The sequence below is a fragment of the Athene noctua genome, chromosome Z, assembly GCF_965140245.1.
Source record: "Athene noctua chromosome Z, bAthNoc1.hap1.1, whole genome shotgun sequence".
Taxonomy (NCBI): domain Eukaryota; kingdom Metazoa; phylum Chordata; class Aves; order Strigiformes; family Strigidae; genus Athene; species Athene noctua.
Window position 1 is genome coordinate 17783228 of NC_134077.1, and position 21661 is coordinate 17804888.

At 36.6% G+C, this 21661-nt stretch overlaps 1 protein-coding gene across 3 annotated transcripts in view; it reads right to left on the reverse strand.

The window, feature by feature from the left end:
* HCN1 (hyperpolarization activated cyclic nucleotide gated potassium channel 1) overlaps positions 1 to 21661 on the reverse strand; it is a 200980-nt gene that overhangs the window by 54067 nt on the left and 125252 nt on the right. For 2 of the 3 annotated variants that reach the window (XM_074932745.1, XM_074932747.1), the window contains one exon: positions 14449 to 14667. The exons of the other annotated variant lie outside the window; for it this stretch is intronic. In XM_074932745.1, coding sequence (XP_074788846.1) covers positions 14449 to 14667 — 219 coding nt within the window. The remainder of the gene's footprint in view (positions 1 to 14448; positions 14668 to 21661) is intronic. 3 annotated transcript variants of the gene reach the window in all.

Below are 21661 nucleotides of genomic sequence, written 5' to 3' on the forward strand. Positions count from 1 at the left end.
TAATACCTGTCCAGTCATCTTGTACAATTTGCCTTATCTTTTGAATGCTCTGGATTCCACTTTTTTCTTTTCAATTTGCCTGTGCCAATAAAAAAGAATATACATTGAAAGAAGTGCCCAGAGTGGAGGGAGAGGAGGCAGAAGGAGTGTTAGTCCCCATATGAACTCTGCAGGAAGTGAGGGGTGAGGGAAATCGGCATGTCTCTGCTTGGTCACTCCTTCAGTTCAGTTCTAGGCATGAGCAGCAGTTTGTGCAGCTCAAAGACCTGTGATGAGGACATCTGTTCCTAGCCACTGAATGCACACTCCAGTAACTTTTGATGCTGACTCTAAACACAGGCTGACAAGTGTCAGTCACCTATTTTAATTTGAATGAAATTTTTTTAGAGATGCATGTTGGGTCTGCCTATCAGAAGCAGTGGTTTCTGTGTCATGAGCTTCACCTTGACCTATTGATCCTGCAATACAGAAACATTGCCTAATGCTAAGTTCGGCATAAGCTACAATGCCTTTAGCTAAATGGGCATGCTTAGTTCTTAGCATCTTGCACACAGGAAATCCACACCTTTCAAGAAGCAATTTGAAGTAGTAGTTCAGAAAAGTAATACAGAAAAAGGTATCATTAGATTGAAATTATGTAATTTTATACCTATTTAAAAATTTTAAAGAAAATAATAATAATAAAAAAGTTTTACTAGCACTGTAATTATTTAATCTGCTTGGTGCTGTGCCAACAGCTGTGCTACTAGCAGCACCAGCACAAGCAAGACAGAAACACTGGCACAATACAGCTGCTGATCCTGGAAATTCTGGCTCTGATAAGACCTAGTTATGGCTTGACAGATCTTTTTTAATTAATTAGGGGAAAGTGCCAATTCATCAAAGATAACTTGTTTTTTAAACGGATCCATTTCAACGACTCTTACATGACAGCAAATTTATCATGATTAGGAAGGTCTGTCCAAAGCTAAAGGGAGAGACAAAGAGATTCTTCAGTAAACAAAGATGGTCTAGTTGCTCAGTTAGTGAATGTATTGCTTTTCTTGACCTCTGATCAGAGACCTGAAACTGGCCTTCCCTCATGTCACAGCAGTGTCCTAATGAGGAAATGGTTATTCTAGGCTGGGCATCTCTGTGTCTTTTGTGCTTTGCCTAATATGCACATATCAAGGTAGAGAGAGACAGAAAGTTCTCTTGTTGTTCATAGGGAGAGATAAGCAGTGCAGATGATCACATTTTACCTTGCTTTTCCAATAAATTATGATCACTTACACAGAATCAAAGTGGTGGTAAACACTGACAAAGACTCATCTCATGCAGATGCTATTTGTGGGAAAGAAAAATCTGGACAGGGCCACTGGCCACGATTAATTCACCTCCTTGCAGGCATTTCACAAGTAAACACCTGAGTCAGTGGGAGACAGCTGCAGTACTAAGAAGGTTTTAAGAACGACAGGAGCTTAGAGGAGACCAGAACATCTCTGCTCTGAGCAGGTAACCTCATTAATACTATTATTACTTTATGATTTATTGTTTAACAGTCTGAAACTTTCTTGTATATTTTATTTGAGTATACAGCTTGTTACTGCACGATGGAAAGAGCTCTTCCACTTCTAAAGGAGACTTGGAGTTTATAATTATCTTTTAGATAATTTAGAATTGTTTGTCAGACTGTTAGTCTCCAGCTTCACCTGAATCACTGAGGTTAACACACAATATTCACTATTCTGAGCCTTCTGCACCAACAACTGCAACAATCTGACAAACTGTTCCTCTTCTTCATGTCCCTAGCCATTGTGTTTCGTTCATTCTTACAAAATATCTGTAATTTTATCTTCTTTCTCTCCTTACCTTGTCTTTATCTATTCTTCAACTATAAACACTTCAGAGACATCCTTATGGTACCTGGAAGTTTCTCTGACAAATGGCAGCCATGGCAGTAAAGTAATACTCCAAGCAAACTTTTGTACTCCCTTGAAAAGCATCATTATAGACCTGACAGTTCCAGAGGAATGCCTTTGAGTGACAAGATATATCCTCTTGTATTCCACAATTATGGAACTATTCACTAGGTACAGAAAAAACTTACTAAATATTAGTAAGAGTTAAAGATAATTCTTTAACTAGAATAAAAATGAAAATAAGAGAGTTAGAGAGCCTATCAGGGATAGAAAAGTCAGTGGAGAACATTCTGTAAAGAACATATTTTATGGCAATTTATAGCTTCCTTCAAACAAATAGACTAACAATCCTTGTGATATTTCTGGTTGTGAAGAAACAGTTCAATGCATCAACGATTCAACCATCCAAATGCATCAAATCTCACATAAAAAAGTAAGTCTTGGTTTTTTTTAAAAAATAGATGAAAAGTTCTGAGTAATAGTGGATTACTTCCCACATCTCTATGGAGATTTAACTCTCAAACAAGATGATATTGTACTTCTATGCTCATCATCTCTGCAGAAACACTCAGAGAAAGTGGTTTTTTCAATATAGCTCAGTTTAACCAAAGGTAAAGTCACAAAGCAGTAATTGCTAAAGAGACATAATGGAACTTCAGTCAAATAATGCTTTTAGTTTCTTTTATTCCTTCTTCCATAACAAGAAGGAGAAATATAAGGAGCTTTGGAGACATGGGCAAAACATCTGTAAGATGCTATGGAAAAAATCCTAAGGTGGAGAAAGGCTAGCAAAGAATTCTTAAAAAATTCTACAAACAGTAGTAAAATAAAAAGACCTAAGGATTACTCACATTATCTTTGACTTAACAGAAATCACATTTATAAAATACGTATCTGTTTCTTCCCATGTTCAGTACTTTTAGGAGCACTCTGCTCAGCATCTGAAATTTTAGCAAAACTTACCTTAGAGTGGAATAAAGTAGTCTTTGATTCCATTGCAAGAGAAGAAATTTGCACTGTAGTACCACTGGCTGTGATTATGACAGCCTCCAATGGCTACTGTTTCACATGGGCAACTGATAATCTAAATCCACTTTTATTCTGAACTAGTACTCTAAACACCACTATCAGCACTGACAATGGCATCGTACTGAAACACTGCAGTGCAGGATCTGTGGTGAAGTCAACCTGGCATCTGTGCAGCCTTGCCGAGAAGGGTCCTTCAGGTGGGCAATGCAAACTGGTTCTGGTTAAAAGAATTTGTTTGTTTTGTTTTGTGAGGGGCTTGTTTTTATAGACATGCAATAGGTAAATAAAAGATCACCAGACCCCTTTGCAGTCTTCAAGAGACGTGTCATTTAGACCACGAATTTTAGTGCGATGGTCAGGAAATTACAGGGAAACTTTCCCAGGAGAACAGTAGTGCATCCACTATAGAGAAAGCAACACACAGGCTGTGTGAAGAACACAGGTAACAAGCTGCTAGGTCAAGGAAAGGCATTTCATATATATTTTATTTCTCAACTGAATGTGAAAACAGAGCCAGAGAATTTGAATGTCTTCACAACCAGTCAATATATTTTAAAGCTGCATAGACAGTGAAATACCATTTTGAGTAGCCATAATCAAATATGGCATATGGGCTCTACAATGCTAATTCCTGAGGACTACAGAAACAGAATACTAAATAGTAAACAGCTAAAACTTCAGTGTTATGTAAGAAGCTCGCTATATACAATGACTATCTGTGGTAACCTAATGATTTTAGGGGATAAAACAGTAGCTATTTCAAGTATAAGCTGGCATTTCCTTCTGTTTTTCACATCCATTACTGACATTTTCTCAAATTGATGGCCACCACAGAAGCCCTCTCTGCCACCCAGGGGAAGTATGTTAGAAATTGCATATAATGTAAATTATAAAGTTAACTTTGTTTTGAGCAATTTTGCACCTTTAGCCCTGGTGTGACAGAAACCCAGGCCACAGGCACTGAGGAACTGCTCTCAGCTGCTGCAGATAAGAGACAGATCATTTTCTCAGCCTGCCACAGGATTGTTGCCTATTTTGTTCCTAACTGTACTTCAAATTTAAATGTTACATGCAATGGGGCATACACCTAATATTAATGGATATGCCACAGTACAATGCTTTCATTATTCACTTTTTTCCCCTTTTTCTTGCTTTGTCATATTTTTCTGTGTAATTACATCACTGCAGCCTCCCTCAGCAAGTTCTCACTTCGATGGCGTAAGTGGCACAGCATCCTTCAGAAAATGAAAGCTTTCTTTTCCTGACATGGCAAGACTGGTAGAAAGTTTAGAAGAAGGTCCTATCTTCTCTAAATGCCACATTGCAGCCAGTTTTTGTGGAAGGCTTTGAGGATAAAGAGTACAAATGTTCTCTGACAGATGCAGAAATTGCCTTGGACAAATGCACAGGGACTAGAAAGAAGATTGGTAGACTGAGAAACTATGCAAGAAAATAAAGCTGAGGCAAAAAACGAGGGAGAGTTAAGGTTTATATCTGTCCCAAATAATTTATGGGTTGGGCACTGTTCGGCAAGGTTACACAGTTCTTTTCGATCTTCCCCAAATGATGAACTTTTACAGATCAAGAGTCAGTTGCTTAAATATTTTGCAAACAGAAATTTAAAACACAATCTTTCAGCAATAAAGTGCTATATTTTCATATACTGAGTTATATATACTAGTGGTTTTATTGTGCCATTGCTTTTTGGTCAGAGTTGCTCACTTATTTTTATAGTTTTGCTTTAAAATCAATGCCCCAATAGAATCCATTAAAGTTTTAAATATCTTTTCCCCTTTTTATAGTAGTTAATTTACTTCCTTTCAGATTTTTTCTAGAAAAATTGTTTGAACAGTAAATACTGTTGTCTGCCTTACAGGTACACCTGATGGAGCAGGGATTATCAGCTACTATCCTGCCTCTGCCCATGCAACCCAAAACCTCACGACTGGCTGATCGGGTGATGTGAGATGGCGTCCAGGTAATTACTACCACTGATTTTTCTCACTTTGGGTCTCTTCTGTTATTTTATTTGCACTGTCCACTTATAGAGGCTACTGATGTTCAAAGTCGGTGGGGGAAATTGAGTTGGAAATAAAAGGCTTACCTCTATCCCTTTGTCCAGAAGTCAGAGGGCACATCAAATCATTTCTGAATTTATTTGAGACAAGATCATGTACTGCCCAGTGGGAGGCTCTTCTCAGCAGATGAATTTAAGGGCCATCAACAAATCACTCATTATAAGATCATATGTCTATCACAGTTCTTCCCTAAAACAAGCTGAGAGACTCTTCCCCTGGTGCACTCCCATTTACTTCCTCTCTTCATCCCTCCCCACCTCCCACTTCATGTATCTTTCAGCTCCTGCTACTTCCAGCTGCTCTTTTCCTTGCAGGCATACCATAGAAAAAGGTCACAGATGCCCTTCCACTACCTCTATATTTTGATGCTCTCTCCCTTAATTTTCTTTTCCATTAGCCTTATAGGCTGCCTCTGGTGTTGGTAGTACTCCTGGTTGAGGTAAGGCCATGTCCATCTTCTGATGCTGTCCACACAAAGGGCTGAAAAACCCCTGGTGCTGTGCAGGAGTGAAGCTGCAACAGAGAGAGCTAAACTCTTCTGCCAGGTGATTGTCCGCTCCTCTCACTTGATTACATTCTCTATAAAGTCAGAGGAAAAGAAAGGCCTATGCCAAAAAAAAAAGAATGTTGAAAAAGGAAAAAGGATATGGATGTATCTTAAATAGGGGAATTAACTCCATTAAACTCTGATTACCAGCTCCTATCAAATGCCTAATAAGAAACACCCAAAGACTTGCCTTCACTTTTAATTTTAAAATTGCTCAGTCTTTTCTTTAAAACTTTGTAAAATTGTTTTACACCTACTTTAAATTTTGCAGTGAAGAAATCTGTTTGGCCAGCTCTGCCTTAATATATACAAGACATCCAGCACTGCCCATAATAAAAGGCAGCTGATGAAAAAATATTTTGTCTAGAAGGACATCGTATAGATATTTATATGAAAAAGACATTTTCCTAACTCCAAACTGCATAATGCGAACCCATAGCATTATGCATTTTCATGAAAATATCTGCTTTCATTATGCTTTTAGAAAATACATAGTTTAGAAAAATTTTTCAAGGTGTTAACCACTTGGACAAAACTGTCAATTTAGCATACATTAGAATACAAAGGACTGTTTAAAACCTTCTTTAGAAGAGAAAAGGTTTCAGTCCTACTGCTATCCTCTGCACTCCAAAGTCTTTGTAAATCTGTATTGCATGTTTTAGTTATACTAATTATTATGTTTTCAGAGGAGACTTGCTTCAGTTACTCAAACCTCAAGAAACAGGGTGAGGTCGGGAGCCAATTATGATTTAAAAGTCAAAATGAAAACAATCAATCCTTCTTTTTTCCCTTCCTCTGTCACAAGGCAAAAGAAAAAAAAAGAGCCTGCACAGCAAGGATTATTTTCTCACTCATAATACTGTGCTATTTCTTAATACATACAGGACACAAGCACAATCATTCTAATGTAACTGGGATAATTACTACCAGTTATATCTATGTGGTGTGAATCACAGTTTTCTCTCGCTGAAGGTAGTTTGTGCTATATGCAAACAGAGACTTTGAAAAACAAAAGTTAGATGCTTGTTGTTTCCCTTTTTTTTTTTTTTTTTAAAAAAAAATCTATTTAATGTATAATCCTATGATAACTACTGTGAAAAGAAAGCAGATTGTGTGTAAAATCTGGCTCTGGTATAACTTCAGGCCTTCACAGCTGATTTTATATAGTCATCACGAACATGGATGAAATTGTAATGACTTTGCTCTGCAATTTCATATGGAAAACTGTTAGAAACCTAATCCATAATGCAAGACAGCAGAACACTTTATAGGTAAATTACCCACAACATAGCAATAAATCAAAGTAAGTCCCATCTGTCATTTTAGAAGCAGTGGGAGTCTATTACAGTTTGGCACAGGTACGATGCAGCCGGGTGGATAGCACTTGGCTTGCACAGTACGTGCTGCTGGGAGGAACCAGTCTTCTTTTTAGAGATGCAAGGCAAAAATAATCAGCCCAATTACCCCAGCAAGACTGACCATAACGAGAAGCTGAAACAGAACAATGAAACAGCAGGACAAAAGAGGAGACCAGTCAAGTGAGAATGTTCTGATTTATGTTCCTCTCCTAAAGTCTTACCCTGAGAGCATTACTCAGTTCAACTTGAAAAGAAACACATTTATTTTGTTATCATTGTATTGTTAAAGGTGAGTAACTTGTGATTTTTGATTAGGAGAAGAGGGGAAATAGTTTTTGTTGCAATAGTATATCTGTTGTTCTTTCCCATTTCAAAACTTGGGAAGATCAAGGTCAAATTAAATATCACAATGAGCAGCGAAATTTCAGATAATTATAATAAGTGCAAAGTGATAAAGATGAGCTTAAAGAAAGAGAAAGCAAGTGATGCCAGTAGAGGCCCTATCCTGACACAACAAATATTTTCATGTTCAGTAAGTAAGTCTCTGTGCAGTCCACACTGGGTCTTGTGGCTGTATTTACATATTTTTTATATGTCAGAGGGTTGAGTTCATGATGGTCCTAACTATGAATCAAAATATTTAAAAGAATGCAAGCAAATAAAAGAATTAACATATCTACAGGTTGATTTATATGCATGTTCTTTTAAATAACACTATGCACCCTGTGAAACACAAGATCTGAAAAGTTTTTTCTGAGCTACAGCCATGTGTTTTTTCCCTTTCAGAATGTTTTGGAATTCAGTTATATCAAATATATTTTAATAACTTTCTTTATTCTAAGAAATCTCAGCACTTTCTACAAGGATCAGTAAGGCTCACGGAAGACAATACTACAGATATCCATTCAGCAGCCTACCACCTGATGTTGCCAAAGCAGCATAAGATGACAAGATGATTCAGAAATATTACAAAAGACAACTTACAGACCCTTTTCTACCCATAAGACACCCTGGACTGCCAAATAAAATAAAAAAACCCAAGAATTATAACTACCAGAAACAATCTACAGATACTGTCTCAGACAGTGTCTCTCAGCTATGCTTAAATATTTAGAGAATAATGAATTTTCTACTTCACAATGCTATGATGACTGTAATACTTTTGGCACAGTCAATACTCGATCACGAACGTCCAAGGCTGTACAAAACTTCAGCAACTCTTGTACCTGATCATTCATAACACACTTCAAAAGTTGATTACTATTTAAAATACTGTGCTGTGGCAAAGCTAAATAGGCTACATATCTGTGCAAGATGGTGAGATTTTTATAAAAACTTACAAAACTACAGGCTGACAGTGAGAAGATTTTCCTTTATTTCTTTTTTTTTTTTTTTTTAATTATTTTTATTTTTCAAGTAGGTATAAGTACAGGTTAAGGTAGACTATCCCTCATTGATTCTCCAAATCAAGTAATTCCTTTGGAGTGGCATGTATAATGTAGCACATCTGCACAGAAAAGGTAAGATTTATCGGCCCAGTGGCTCACTTTCTCCAACAATCTGAACTGGCATAACGTGTTGCTAACATTATGCTAAGTGAAAACAGACTATTGTTAAGTAAAGACAAGGAGTTGAGACCAGTCATAGAATATTTTTGTGTTACACTATTTTCAGGCTTTTGAAAAATCACTAGCAGCATCAGAAAGGCAAGAGGTCCATTTTTTTTAAAAAAAAAGTGAACACCATAAACAGCTGTTGAACTTAGAAATCAGTGTTTCATGAAAAACTTTGCTGCTAAGATCCAGGAATTAAATGCTAAAATTCCAGTATTGCAAGTTCAGCCCAGTGTCCAAAATTCAAGTTCTGCAATTTTGAACATCTGTCCAGATTAAGGAAAAAAAAAAGCCAGAACAAGTAGATTTTCAAAGATTTTTATGAATGATATATATAATATGTAGACAACAGAAACTCTGTGTTTCACTCCATCTCATCTGACTCTGGACTCCAGCAAGGGCAAGCTGACAAAAAATTATATTTATATTTACATGTACATTTATATTTAGTTTAATAAAAAATAAACAAAAAGCTGGTACAAGCCTAGTTAAACAGAGATGAGGTCCTGAATTAGCCATAGCTTTCCTATGCATTTGCATCATGACCAGAATTGCCATTTCCTAGACCTCTGTGGAAATGTGCAAGAATCTGATACTTACAGATATTTAGGATTTTCCAGAAGAGTCTCCTAGGCACCAGAGCAGTACTAATGAGCATGCCAACAGCTTGCTATCTGCCTTGTTCCATCCTCAGTTTATCCACAAAGTGCTTGAAGCTTAGGAAAATATGAAAGAGCTGCCTCCTATTCCTCTTACAAAACTTAAGAGATATCACTGGTTGAATGAGTCTTGCTTCACTCTTATGGCAGAGCCCCTCCACCACACCCTAAAATAACTGCTCAGAGGCACAAATTGGTGGGCCCCCTTCGCAGTTTGCAAAGGGAGGACCTCAGATGTCTCATTGCACAAGGTGCTTGAGTATGTACCACAGCCTCATAGAAGGGAAGGAAAATGAAAACAACTTTAGCCACTACTGCCCTAAAACTGCCCCTTGAGGGCTTGCTGCCTCTTGCAAGTGCATGTCAAGTGTCTCCTCATGGAATACATGGACAATTTAGATATCCAAACAGGATCTGTGAGGGGCTGTGAGGGGCAGACTTGAAAATCTGGTGCAAGGCCCTGTGCTGCAAAATCTAAAGCCACCCTCCTGTGCCCTAACTCTGTTATTAATTAGTAAACATTTATTTGGATGCATAAGAAATTAAGAACAAGCCATCTGTGCTTCAAATCCCAATGCTGTCTATGTAAAAATACACAATGCCAATTAGTAGGTTGCTTTTAACTTCTCTTTATATGCAGATATTGCTTTTTCTCTGTAGTAAAGTACCTTTAGGTCCTTTTCTCCCTTTGAACTAGATTTAACTGATGATGTGCTAAAACACCACAAATTAAGGGATAAGATAAAAGCAGATTATAGACTTAGAAGGAGATGTCCTTTGGGACATTTGAAGTTGATGTCAAGCCCTGAATTCTTTCACAGCTTTAATGTTTTAACATATCTTCCCATGACTGGGACAGCATCCACTGTATGGAGATGTAATTTTTTTCCATTTCCTATGATATGTGTATGGTTGAAATAAATATGTTTTATGCGTCTTTACTACTTGCAATTGGTAAAAGTGCTTGGACTGTTTTTCTGTTTTTGAAACCTTGTGCACTAGTTGTTCAAGCTGCTTAACAATGAGAAAAAAATCAAAATACACAAAAAGATAGCACAGTGAAAATGGATCTAATAACTGTCATTTTATCAAACCAATTTAAGAATCTTTATGCCATGAGACAATCTGTACGCCATTACAAATCTTGCCTCTATTACTTGTTGTGAATTTATTCCTGGATATTTTACTCCCACAACAGACTGGAATGGAGGAAATATTAACCTGTCTTCAGTTAAGATTATTCAATGACATCCACAGCATTAGGGGAAGATCTTTCCATTAAAAACTGCCAACATCTAAAGGAAGAAATATTTAACTAATGATCTTCACTTCCTTGTCAAGTGACTGATCACTTGGCTGGTTTCACACTTTGTTAACAAGTTTTGCATATGCATTTCTAGTCTTTCCAAATAAATGTTGCCTTTGCAAAGGGAAATGTCTTTGAGATGTGGAGACTTCCTAGATATCAGAAAATGTCAAAGGTGTTATCACTCAAAATTTTACTTCGATTTACTACTGTATTCATCTTTGACTTGATGCCATTGATTGATTGATTTATCCAGTCCCTTTATAAAGTAGAATCATCTGTCAGACTTTCTTACTGAAAACAGAATATTAATTGAGTACACCTGGCTTGGACATGACATTCTCCTTAGTCAGGTATTGGCCCTTCACTCATTGATGCCAAGATGTGATGTATGCATTCAATCTGATAGGTATTTTTTCTCTGAAAACAATTCAACTCACTTCAGCAGAACAACATCTGAACTTCCTGAAAGTGATCAGAACCTGAAAGTGACCAGAATGTACCAATTCATCCTTTTTTGTAGCATTTCTTGGTATGGGATTTTATTGTCCACCTTTTTCACTTGACAGTTTATAATCACTACTAATCTCCTCTGATAAATTATGTCTCTGGCCTATACACGTGAACACATGGAGCAGTATTTGCTTTCATAGTATACTTGGATTTCTCTCAGCATGCAATGCTTGATACAGGTAAAATTCTTAGCTGGTGCTCTTAGATAGCGTTTGAAGTATTTGGTTAAATGAAAGCTCTCTCTTGCCTTCCTGTGTTTATTCCATTTTGAGTTACGTGTGTTCTAGTTTTGCATACCCTAAGCTTTGGGATATCTGAATGAGGAAGACATGGTGATTTTAGCAAATACGTAACTTCGATCTGCTTTCAGTGTGAGAAGGACCAGAATTCTCCTTCCATTAGTTGCATTCCACGGACATATTTATGAAATATTATTTTAGTTTCAGCAGAAAAAAAAAGTCAAAAAAAAAAGGAGATAAGATTTTGGCATGATGTTACTCAGAGAAGAACCAAAGAGCAACCTCCTTCTTCATCTCTACTATCTTTCTATGTTGTTTAGCAATTCATGCTAATTACATTATTTTCTGTAACTCTTACAATGAAAATAATGGAGCCAAGAAATACACAATCCTATATATGTAAGACTAAAATAAGATGTGTGATCCGAGCATTTAAGCCCCCAAAAATCAGAAGTCTCTTGATTTTTCTATTTTTTTTTTAATTCCAGCACAAAAAAAAGGAATTCACTGGGCAAAAATAGACATTGCAGTATATATATTAAAACTTTGAAACCTGTAGCTGGAGATCTGATTTACTTTTTTCTCATCTCAGTTAAGTGAAATAAAAGCTATTTTTATTGCCGATAATTTAGAAAATATGCTGACAAAATAAGTAGCGCAAACTGGTCTTTGAAATAAACATTTATCTAGTTTGCAGACTAAAGTAAAATATACAACATTCATTAGCAGTATATAGTAATGACATAATTCTTAGGCTATAATCAAAGTTTTATTTCAAAATATATGATTAAAGTATGATAAAGCAATGGGCAAAACTATACAAACATGTCAGTATAGTTGTTATAGCTGATAATATACACAGGACTTCAGAGTCTCAGAAATCAGTAGAAAAAAAGTATTTAATTAACACATCCTTTAGCTCTAGCCATAGTATAGCTGGCATACAAATGGCTGACAGAAAAAGAGAAACATTTTTCTAAAGCATAGAAACACACAATTTCTGTTTCATTTCTTTCACTCATTCCTGATTGTCAACACCATGCTACGCTTTTGCCTCTGATGTCAGGAAACATACAAGAAAAAAAAAAAAAACAAAACAAAACCAAAAATGAAAATGTTGAAAACTGCAGAAGCTGAAAAATGTCATACATTTTTACACTAACATTTCATAAAGTGTGTGCCATAAAAAGAAGAGGAAAAAAACAACTTTTGTTTGCTGTTCTGTGAAAACATGAGAAAACTGCAGATGAAACTGCCTTTGCTCAACAGTGTAAAATATATTAATATCTTTACAGATGCAGATATTTCTGATGCTCAACATTGTGATATTGTGCTGCAGCCAGCAAGGTCTGAGATTAAGCTGATGTTTCAGGTAGATGGTGACATTTCTGCTGATTTCATACATCTATGTATATGTGTGTATGTATGTTGACCCTAACCTCTAATGAAACTGCAGTTATACTAGGTTTAGTGTTTCCTCCTCTATGTCTGCCTTCATATCCATGGTTAAGGTGTTTCAGCCCCACAGCTCCCTACAAGTGTCCTATTTTTATAAATTTTCTTCCCTCAGCTGTCAGAACAGACCCAACAAGCCAGTAAGCTTGGGTTACATGACCTACCAGGATTAGCTCTGTGACTTTATACTGAGATGGATTAGGGTGTTTCACATGGTCACTGACAGACCTCAGACTTTTAGAGGTTTTAATGCTCGCTCATCCTTTCCTTCTAAACCTCTCATTCTCACTTATGTTTCAAGATAACACTGTGTGGGCTTTCTTGCTTGCTAACTTCTGTTTTAAACAGCTGTGAGATTCATGTGTCAGTCACTCTAATTTTTCTGTGACTGGATTTATAGCTCATCCTTTACCTCTCCCTGTCTCTGATATATTGACCCTGTGATCTTGTTGCAACTTAAGCTTAACAAACCTGAATGTACTCTTTTTCTCCAAAGCACTGTCATTTACTCCCTTTTTGCCTACGTGTAAAGAAAACACCCCAATACTTCTTAGTCAATTTTTTTTTTTTTTTTACTTTTCCTCTTTTGTTGCCTAGCAAACTCAGGCCAGGGTCACCCTCTCCTCTACTTACTCTCTGCCATGTTTCTCCCCCAGGCTTGTGTTACATCACACTGGAATTTCTGCCCAGTTTGCCTTTCTGGACTTATAGACATATGCCAAATAGTATTGCTCAGGCTGTGTTTCTTATTTGCTGATGAGAACTCTCTGGTTTCACTACTTTGCTCAGCTGGCCTCTCTCCTGGCATGGCCTCTCCAGTTCCCCATTTACTATAATAACCGAATCTGGCTTATTTTAAGCACCTCAATAACTCTGCACATTCTTATTGTCCCTTGCTGAGGTTTATTCTGGTCTTTTCTTCCTTATGCCACCATACCTAACCTTATCTCCTGGTTTCATAGCTTCATGCACATTTGCTTCTGACTTTTATTACAAAAATGACAGTGCTAATTCATAATCATTCCATAAAGCTCCCATCTTGTACCCATTCATGTCTTTTTAATTCCAATCATACCTCCAAGAAATCAAAGAACCTTTTTCTTATAAAGAACTCTCTTTCTTCCACTAAACACTCTAGTTTTCTACACTTTGGCCACCATTACTTTTGTCCTTGGAGAGGACTTAACAGGTCATGGATTAAGGTGTAAACACCACCATTACAAAGCAAACTAAGACCTCTTCTGAGGACTTCTCTGAGGTAGTTCCAAACAAAAGTAATAGATTTGGTCTGGCCCTCATTTAAAGGCCATACTTTTGACATGTTCAAGGTTATCCTAAACTGCAATCCAAAGGAATGACAGGAAATTGTATAGACATGCCCATACTACTGACCTCAAGGCCCTTGTTCAAGCCACCTAGATCAAGTACCTACAGAGTGCATCACAGGAGTACAAAGCACAGTTTGAACCAAGGGGTGCAGTTTTCACAGAAGAGTTTAATCAAGTGTCACAACCAAGATTTCATTCAATGCATGTAACACGCAGAAGTGTCCCCTTCCTAAGCAAAGTGGGTTTGTGTGGGAAGATGTTGACCTTATGGAATGTTCTGAATTCTTTTGTGTTCAACCAAATCTGCCACAGGATTCAGATGCTACTAGATGATCACATGTAAACTGAATTGGCCTTTTCTACAGTTAAAACACCCATTTAATCTATTTCAGAACTTAAGGAGTTACATTAAAATGAGTTACCTTTTCTTGATATTGTCGCCGTGAGGAATCCAGAGACTGAATGAGGGCAGTGGCGTGACCAACAAACATGGCATAACAAGTTGCCCCCACAATCATACTCAACATGGTTATCCAGAGGTCAGACATGCTGACAGGGGCGCGGGCTCCATAACCAATGCAGAGCATATGGCTCATGGCTTTGAAGAGTGCATATGAGTATTGCTTTCCCCAGGAATCGTTCTGCAAGAGAAGAGACAAGTGACTGAGCCAGCAAGCAGCTGAAGGGAAAAATACATTTGTACCTGTAGAGTGGGATCATGGATTACTGGTTCTGAAAAAGCAGACGGTTAATGTATCCTCTGTGCATGAGAAGAGATATTACTTCTAAATGTATTGTTAGATAAAACATCAGAGATTCTGCCAGATAATACTTAGCACAGTGAGATGAAATAAAATTGACTCTTTTTAATACATGATTGTATCCTTAAATGTGGGTGCTAACCTAATTAAAAGGAAACTGAAGGTCAATTTTATTTTACAGTCCATGGCAGATGGATTAGAAAGACCTGAGCATGCAGATTTATCAAGACCAAGAAGGTAGTATTTTGTTTTAATATGCACTAACATATTCCTATGGACACAATTCTTTCTTTTCAGAGTTGTCCATTTTAACACACAACCACATTGCATCTTATCAGCTCTTTCAACTCTCAAGGACAGAAAAAAAAAAAGTGTTACTGGTTGTAACGTCTGCTTATCCTATTTTTTTTTCTTGTAATATTATGTTTATACCAGAAACATCTCAATTCAAAAGAAACTGTTTATTCTGCAGTCATTGCAAACACATGCTCATAACCACAGGCTGAAACACAGCTCAGAAAAAATACCTGTGTCCCTCATTTCTGATGTGTAGCTCACCTTCCCATTCTTTCTGGGAGATTAGAAGGACCCAACAGCTCACTCATAAGCTTTTAAAATTGCACAGGTGTTGTTAATATCCTCCCCTTCAGGTTTACACAGAGACAGTCAAAGGGGCTGTTCCCAGAGAAAAACAGACACTTTTAACACATTCCAAAAAGCCCTGGAACTCCTTGTCAGATTTTTCTATTTTTCCTTGCTGAAGTAATGAAATGAGAACAAGAAAACAAATTGTGCTTGAAGGCACAGAGAAAACACAGTATTTACCACAAAGAACTCAGAATAATATCAGAAATGAAGAAGAAGGAAGAACTGGGATGACATTAGTAACATCGGGCAGTTATCCAGTATAGTATCTAATATACAGGACCAAAATAATAATCCCGTTAACATAAACAAATCTCCAAATCAGAAATAATTTATATATAACATTTACATATGAAATATCAATATATTTTTTTTCTTCCACCCATGCAAGCTTTGCTCAAATGCTCCTGTTTCTCGAACAGAATCAGGCTTGTTCTTTTGCCATTTAAATGCCAAGGTCACTAATTACTCTTGTGGTTTTCATTTATTAAAATGATTTTTCTAGACCCCTATTAACTAAAATAACTGCTAACAATTCTTGGATTGTAGATGGCAAAGTTACTATTTATTCACTAATACAATAATTTACAAATTAATGGTTCCTCTGTATTTACGCTTGTTTCACTTTCTAAGTTAAAGTTCTTCAGATTTGCGAGCTGTTTCTGTCTTCACAAGTGAAAATTTTGTGTTGTAAGTATTGCTAAGGAATAAGTTTTCAATATCTGTACTTGGAAAAAAAATTATCTTAGTCTGCTGGGAATCGGGTGGGTTTTACTGAATAATGAGGAAATAAGTTTCGCTTGTTTTGGGGCTTTAAAAAACATCAAAAAATTAAAGAACTGAAGAACCGAAGAACCTTCCCTGAAAAATCTCCAGTTCAGAACTCAGATACACAGCTGGAGCACTGAAACTCCTTGTTGTCTGGGTCAGTGAAGATATTTTAACACAAGTTTTCTGTCTCAGGAAAGTAACTTTGAGCAATCAAGGCATGGTCTATTTTGAAGGACTTTCCTTCCAGGTGGTATCAAAATCTTTTGGCTTGAAATAATTAATAAGGGAACTGTTAGAGACCCCATACCACATTCTTTTGCAGTTGCAGTTTATAGAGACTATATTGGGGAAATCAATAAACTGCTTGCTAGAAAAAATATGCCTGTTTTTAAGGCTACAAGTAGCAACAAAGGCCACGAAGATGATCAGTTGGCTGGAGCACCTCCCCTATGAGGGCAGGCTGAGAGAGTTGGGGTTGTTCAGCCTGGAGAAGAGAAGGCTCTGGGGAGACCTTATAGTGGCCTTCCAGTACTTAAAGGGGCTACAGGAAAGATGGGGAAGGACTTTTTACAACAGCATATAGTGATAGGACAAGGGGTAACGATTTTAAACTGAAAGAGAGTAGATTTAAATTAGATGTAAGGAAGAAATTCTTTCCTGTGAGGGTGGTGAGACACTGGCACAGGTTTCCCAGAGCAGCTGTGGCTGCCCCCTCCCTGGCAGTGTTCCAGGCCAGGCTGGACGGGGCTTTGAGCAACCTGGGCTAGTGAAAGGTGTCCCTGCACATGGCAGGGGGGTTGGGACTAGGTGATCTTTAAGGTCCCTTCCAACCCAAAACATTCTATGATTCTATGATTATTAAAGCCACAGTATTCAAGAGGTTGCAAATTCAAAACCACAAATCCTGCAGGGGTCCATACAGTATATCTTACTGCTAAACTGTATTTTTTAGCATAAATATTATAAATATTAAATAACAATAAACGCTGATCTTGATCTTGTCTACAAACCTTTTCTAGCATATCCTTGGTGTGATAAATCTCAGTTAAAATTCTTTCAGTAAAATTTTATTTTTACATCGAAGTCTTTGAGCTAATCCAAACACTGGCTGATTTTATTTCTTGACTGGGATCCTTTCCACATCTGTGAATTATAGTTTTAAGTAAAATACCACTGTTTTTAAGAGAGAATAAGAAAACAGTAGTGAGGAGAAGCAAGAAGAAACAAAATACAAGGAGGACTTTCTACTAAGTATGTAACAGGATGAGTTAAAAATAAATATTACTTGAGAAGTAGTGCCATGAGGGAATAGGCGAGCGGTAATGAGTAAAAATGTAGATCAAAATAAACAAATGCACATTTAAACACATATCTACCTTTATATATAAGCCAAAGTAGGATCCAACACTTCAAACAGTCATGATTGCATCTGAAATCAGACTGGAGGTCACGGCCATCTCAAATGGCCATTCTGTTATACAAGCAGCATTAGATATGACTACGTAGCTTGTAACAGACCTCATCACAGGCTAAGCACATTTCAGACATTTGTGTATGAATGGTCCTGAGCAGCCAGTCCTCAGATGGGTGGAAAGGGTTTAGCAGAAGGAGAAAAAGATCTGTTGAAAAAGCCTGACGAAACATTTGAATTCAGCTTGGATTTGTCTGAAGATTTTCTTGCTGAAAATATTTGCCAATGCTTTTTTATTTGTTTCTTTTCCATAATCATCAGTTCTTGTACAACCAGTTGCAAACAGTGGTCTTTTTAGTTTCTGTGAGGTTTTTTAAGACGATGCTGAACAAATACCATTGTGGAGGGTATAAATTTCAGTACAGTTACTTGTATTGTTCAATGATTTATCCCATATATAAACCACTTAAAAAGAACATTGGTTCTAATGTCAAATACTATAAATCATGTATACTACTAGCAACATTACTATATGAAATAATAATATTATTTTTTTTTCTGCTTCTTTTGTATAACTTAAGGGTTTGGCAGGAGCAACTCTAACTCTGTTTCAATGTGAGGGGTTGGAATTTTCCACAAACCCATTCCAACATGCTGCTCTTTGCTTTACAAAACTGAGGAGTGGCCATTCTGCTACTAGCCTAGCGATTTTTTTTAATAAGAAGCGTTTTTCCATCATAAGATTTTTACATAACACACAGATAATATCCCTGAGTCAATAAAAGCCTATTCTATGTAATAAAGAGTCCTGTGTTTACATAGTCAGCTTTTATTTAATGTAATTTTAATATATTAGTATTTATATAAATACATGTTAAATGTTTCCCTAAATGGTCATATTCTGGTTTTAATGTATAGATTTTATAAAAAACAAAACACAAACCTCTATGAGCTGAAAAAAAATCTCCCACTAAGCAGTAATAAAGGGAATTTAATTTCTTAGTTGACAATGGGTTGGTCACTGTTTCCAGATTAGCAGTAATCGGTTTAAAATGTTTTAAATGAAATTACATTAATTTGGAAAAACTATTAAAGACTGTAACTGTGAGAAATAGGAAAGCTGTTTATCCAAGGATTGATTCCATAATCTATCTTGATGACATTAGGAAATCCTCACATTTGTGAAAGGAATGATCATTGATAATTTGGAATTATTTTTGTAAGTATATACATTCACTTACAATTACCCTGAAGGATACATAAATCATAGGGCATTTCTGATTTTTAAATGTTTGTTTCCAAGCTTCTTCGTTCACCACAGGATGCTATCCTCTGTCTCAGAATTTTATATGAATCAGCTACATATATCTTTTTGTAATATTAACTTCTGATCTCATAAGAACTAAATCACAGAAAGGTCTCATGACACCTTCTATGGGACAACAATAAAAGGCAAATTATTTTTCTCAGCGGATTAAGAAAGGGTTTCTGTTCTACTGGAATTTATGGAGGTTTTCACCAGGAAATTTTGTTTTCATAAGACAACCAATTCCACTCCTATATTGTAGTCATTCCCTCAGGCACAGCTTATCTTCTCTCAGCCATACCCTTGCACTGAGATATGAATTGAGTCAGAAATCTCTTAACAAGAAGACTGTTGTATAGCCAGTAGTGGTTTCCAAATTTTTGACTTATGTCACTGCATGTGTCACAAAAATGGTCCTCTCAATTTGCAAGGGCATGTTTTACAATCACAAAGCAAAGATTTGACTTGGGAATTAAGTGAAATGTTTTTTTTACAAGGATCTTGAACTCACACTCTTGTTTCTCCCTTTCAAAACTGCACTAGGAATGGGGAAGTAGCCTGTTCCTACCTCGAAGAGGCTGCCTTGTAATCAATCAATCCACACACATCCATTCATGCCCACCATTGCCTTTAAGTTCTTCTGAAAGTAAGTGATACTCAGAAGGAGGGAAGATGGATACAAATCCTGACAGGATATAGATGGTTTATGTCTACCCTAATAAATTAAAAAGTATCAGAAAGCATTTCCAAGCTCTAGAACTTGGTTCACATGGGTATACTATTAGAAATGCCCCTGGTGTGGCATGGGCCACACAGCACTCTCACAAGCAATAGCAGGCCTACTTTAGAGCTGGTGTGGGTAAGGAAACATTCCTTCTAGGCAGGTATGAGCTCGTCCTGTGCAGAAACCCAGAAGAGATTAATGCTATGGACACAGTAGGTAGCTCCTATCCCAGTCCTACCCCAGAGCCCATTAAAAGTGGGCACTTTTAATTTATGAGGATGGAGGCAGCTAGACAGTCCCTAAGTAAGCCCTCTGATTTTAGCATTGTCACAGATAATTATTGCACAAAATTAATATAAAAGTTCAGGATGGGGCTTCAAAGGCCAAAGAAAGCACAAAGCATCCTTGCTTGCATGGTAGCACATACCGTAATGCAGTAGTGGCCCCAAGGAAACATCTGCCTAAAATCTGGAGGACATGAGCCACTGATGGTCAAAGTTACTATAAAAATTACAGTCTTTTCCAATGGGAATTCAATTAAACTGTATTTTGTGTCTTATATAGCCATATTATTTTTATGTATTAATTTGCAAGCCATTATTTCCAGCAGTTTCTTAAAGACTCCTTAAATTTGAGATTTTAAATGTAATTTAACTAATCAAAAAGGTGTGCTAAGAAAAGGCTATACCTGAATGTTAATGACATTTCTAAAAGGTACGGCAGACAGAACTAGAAAAAAAACACGTTTCTTACCAAATCCTGCATCATATAAGTTCAATGGCCAAATCTTTCCAACTGTTACACTCAAACTTCCATAAAAGTTTTACTGTCCTGAAAAGTTTCTCATGCTTTGCATTTGGTGTCGACATGTCTTAAAATTCTTACTCTGTTTTCATATCGCAGAATACAAGTAATATCCATTATCAGTAATTTTCCTGTGTAAGCTAGTTATAGGAACATAACACTGATATGAGACTAGAATTGGGCCTCCATATGAAATCTATCATTTCAACAATAAACCTTGTATATATTTTGATATAGATATATAGTTTACATACTTTCCATGCATAATTTACTGCCTCTGGCTTCGTACAGTATCTTAGAATGACACATTAGTTAAAATCTCAGAAAATTACAACAAAATACTATCTCAGCACTTCAACTTTTAAAGAAGTTGCTTGAATACCACAATGACTAAGTTGGCCAATGGGAAAGTTGTGCAATATTCACTGTTTCAAAACTCATGCAGTTGTGAACATACTATCATGCAAATCCTCTATTTCTTATCACAGCTATTATTATTAAGAATCTCTTGTTGTTTTCTGAAACTAGTAAACAAAGGCAAGGTGAGATCAGACTTGGAACACTGAAACTTCTGCTGTTATTCTAAAAATCTTAAGAAGTGCAAGCAAGAAGAATGTATTTGAGGAAGTGTGTAAATATGATTTAAGGAAAAAACCTGAATCAGTAAGCTTAGTGGAATAAACAGATGTCTTCAGAAACTTCTCAACATTTCCCTCTGCTGATACATGCACAGATAACAGATGGTGCAAATGACTCAGCATATACTTTCAAGACCAATACTGGTAGAAAAAATTTAGAAAGCATTCCACAGGAAAAGAGGTTTGTCTGGAGGAACAATGACTAAATATTATATATTTACTTTGTTCAGAGTCGCTATGGGACTTTGCTGTCATTAAAGCTTATTCATGTTTTGGTGCTATGTCTTTGGCAGTAGCCATCAAACAAAAACAATGTAGTGTAACAGATCTTTCTTCTGATTAAGTTTTCTGATGCAGAAAAAATTGATTACTTATCTGCTAATACATTCCCCCATTAAAAGCAAGCAGCAAGAATATCTACCTGTGATCACCTTTTCATAGTAAGGATGAATAATTTTCATTGTAGAATCAGTGTGGCAATCATAAACAACAAAAGTGCAGGTATTTGGCTTATGCACACAACCTGGTCTTTCACATATATATTTGAGTTACTATGTTCACATGAATGGCCCATT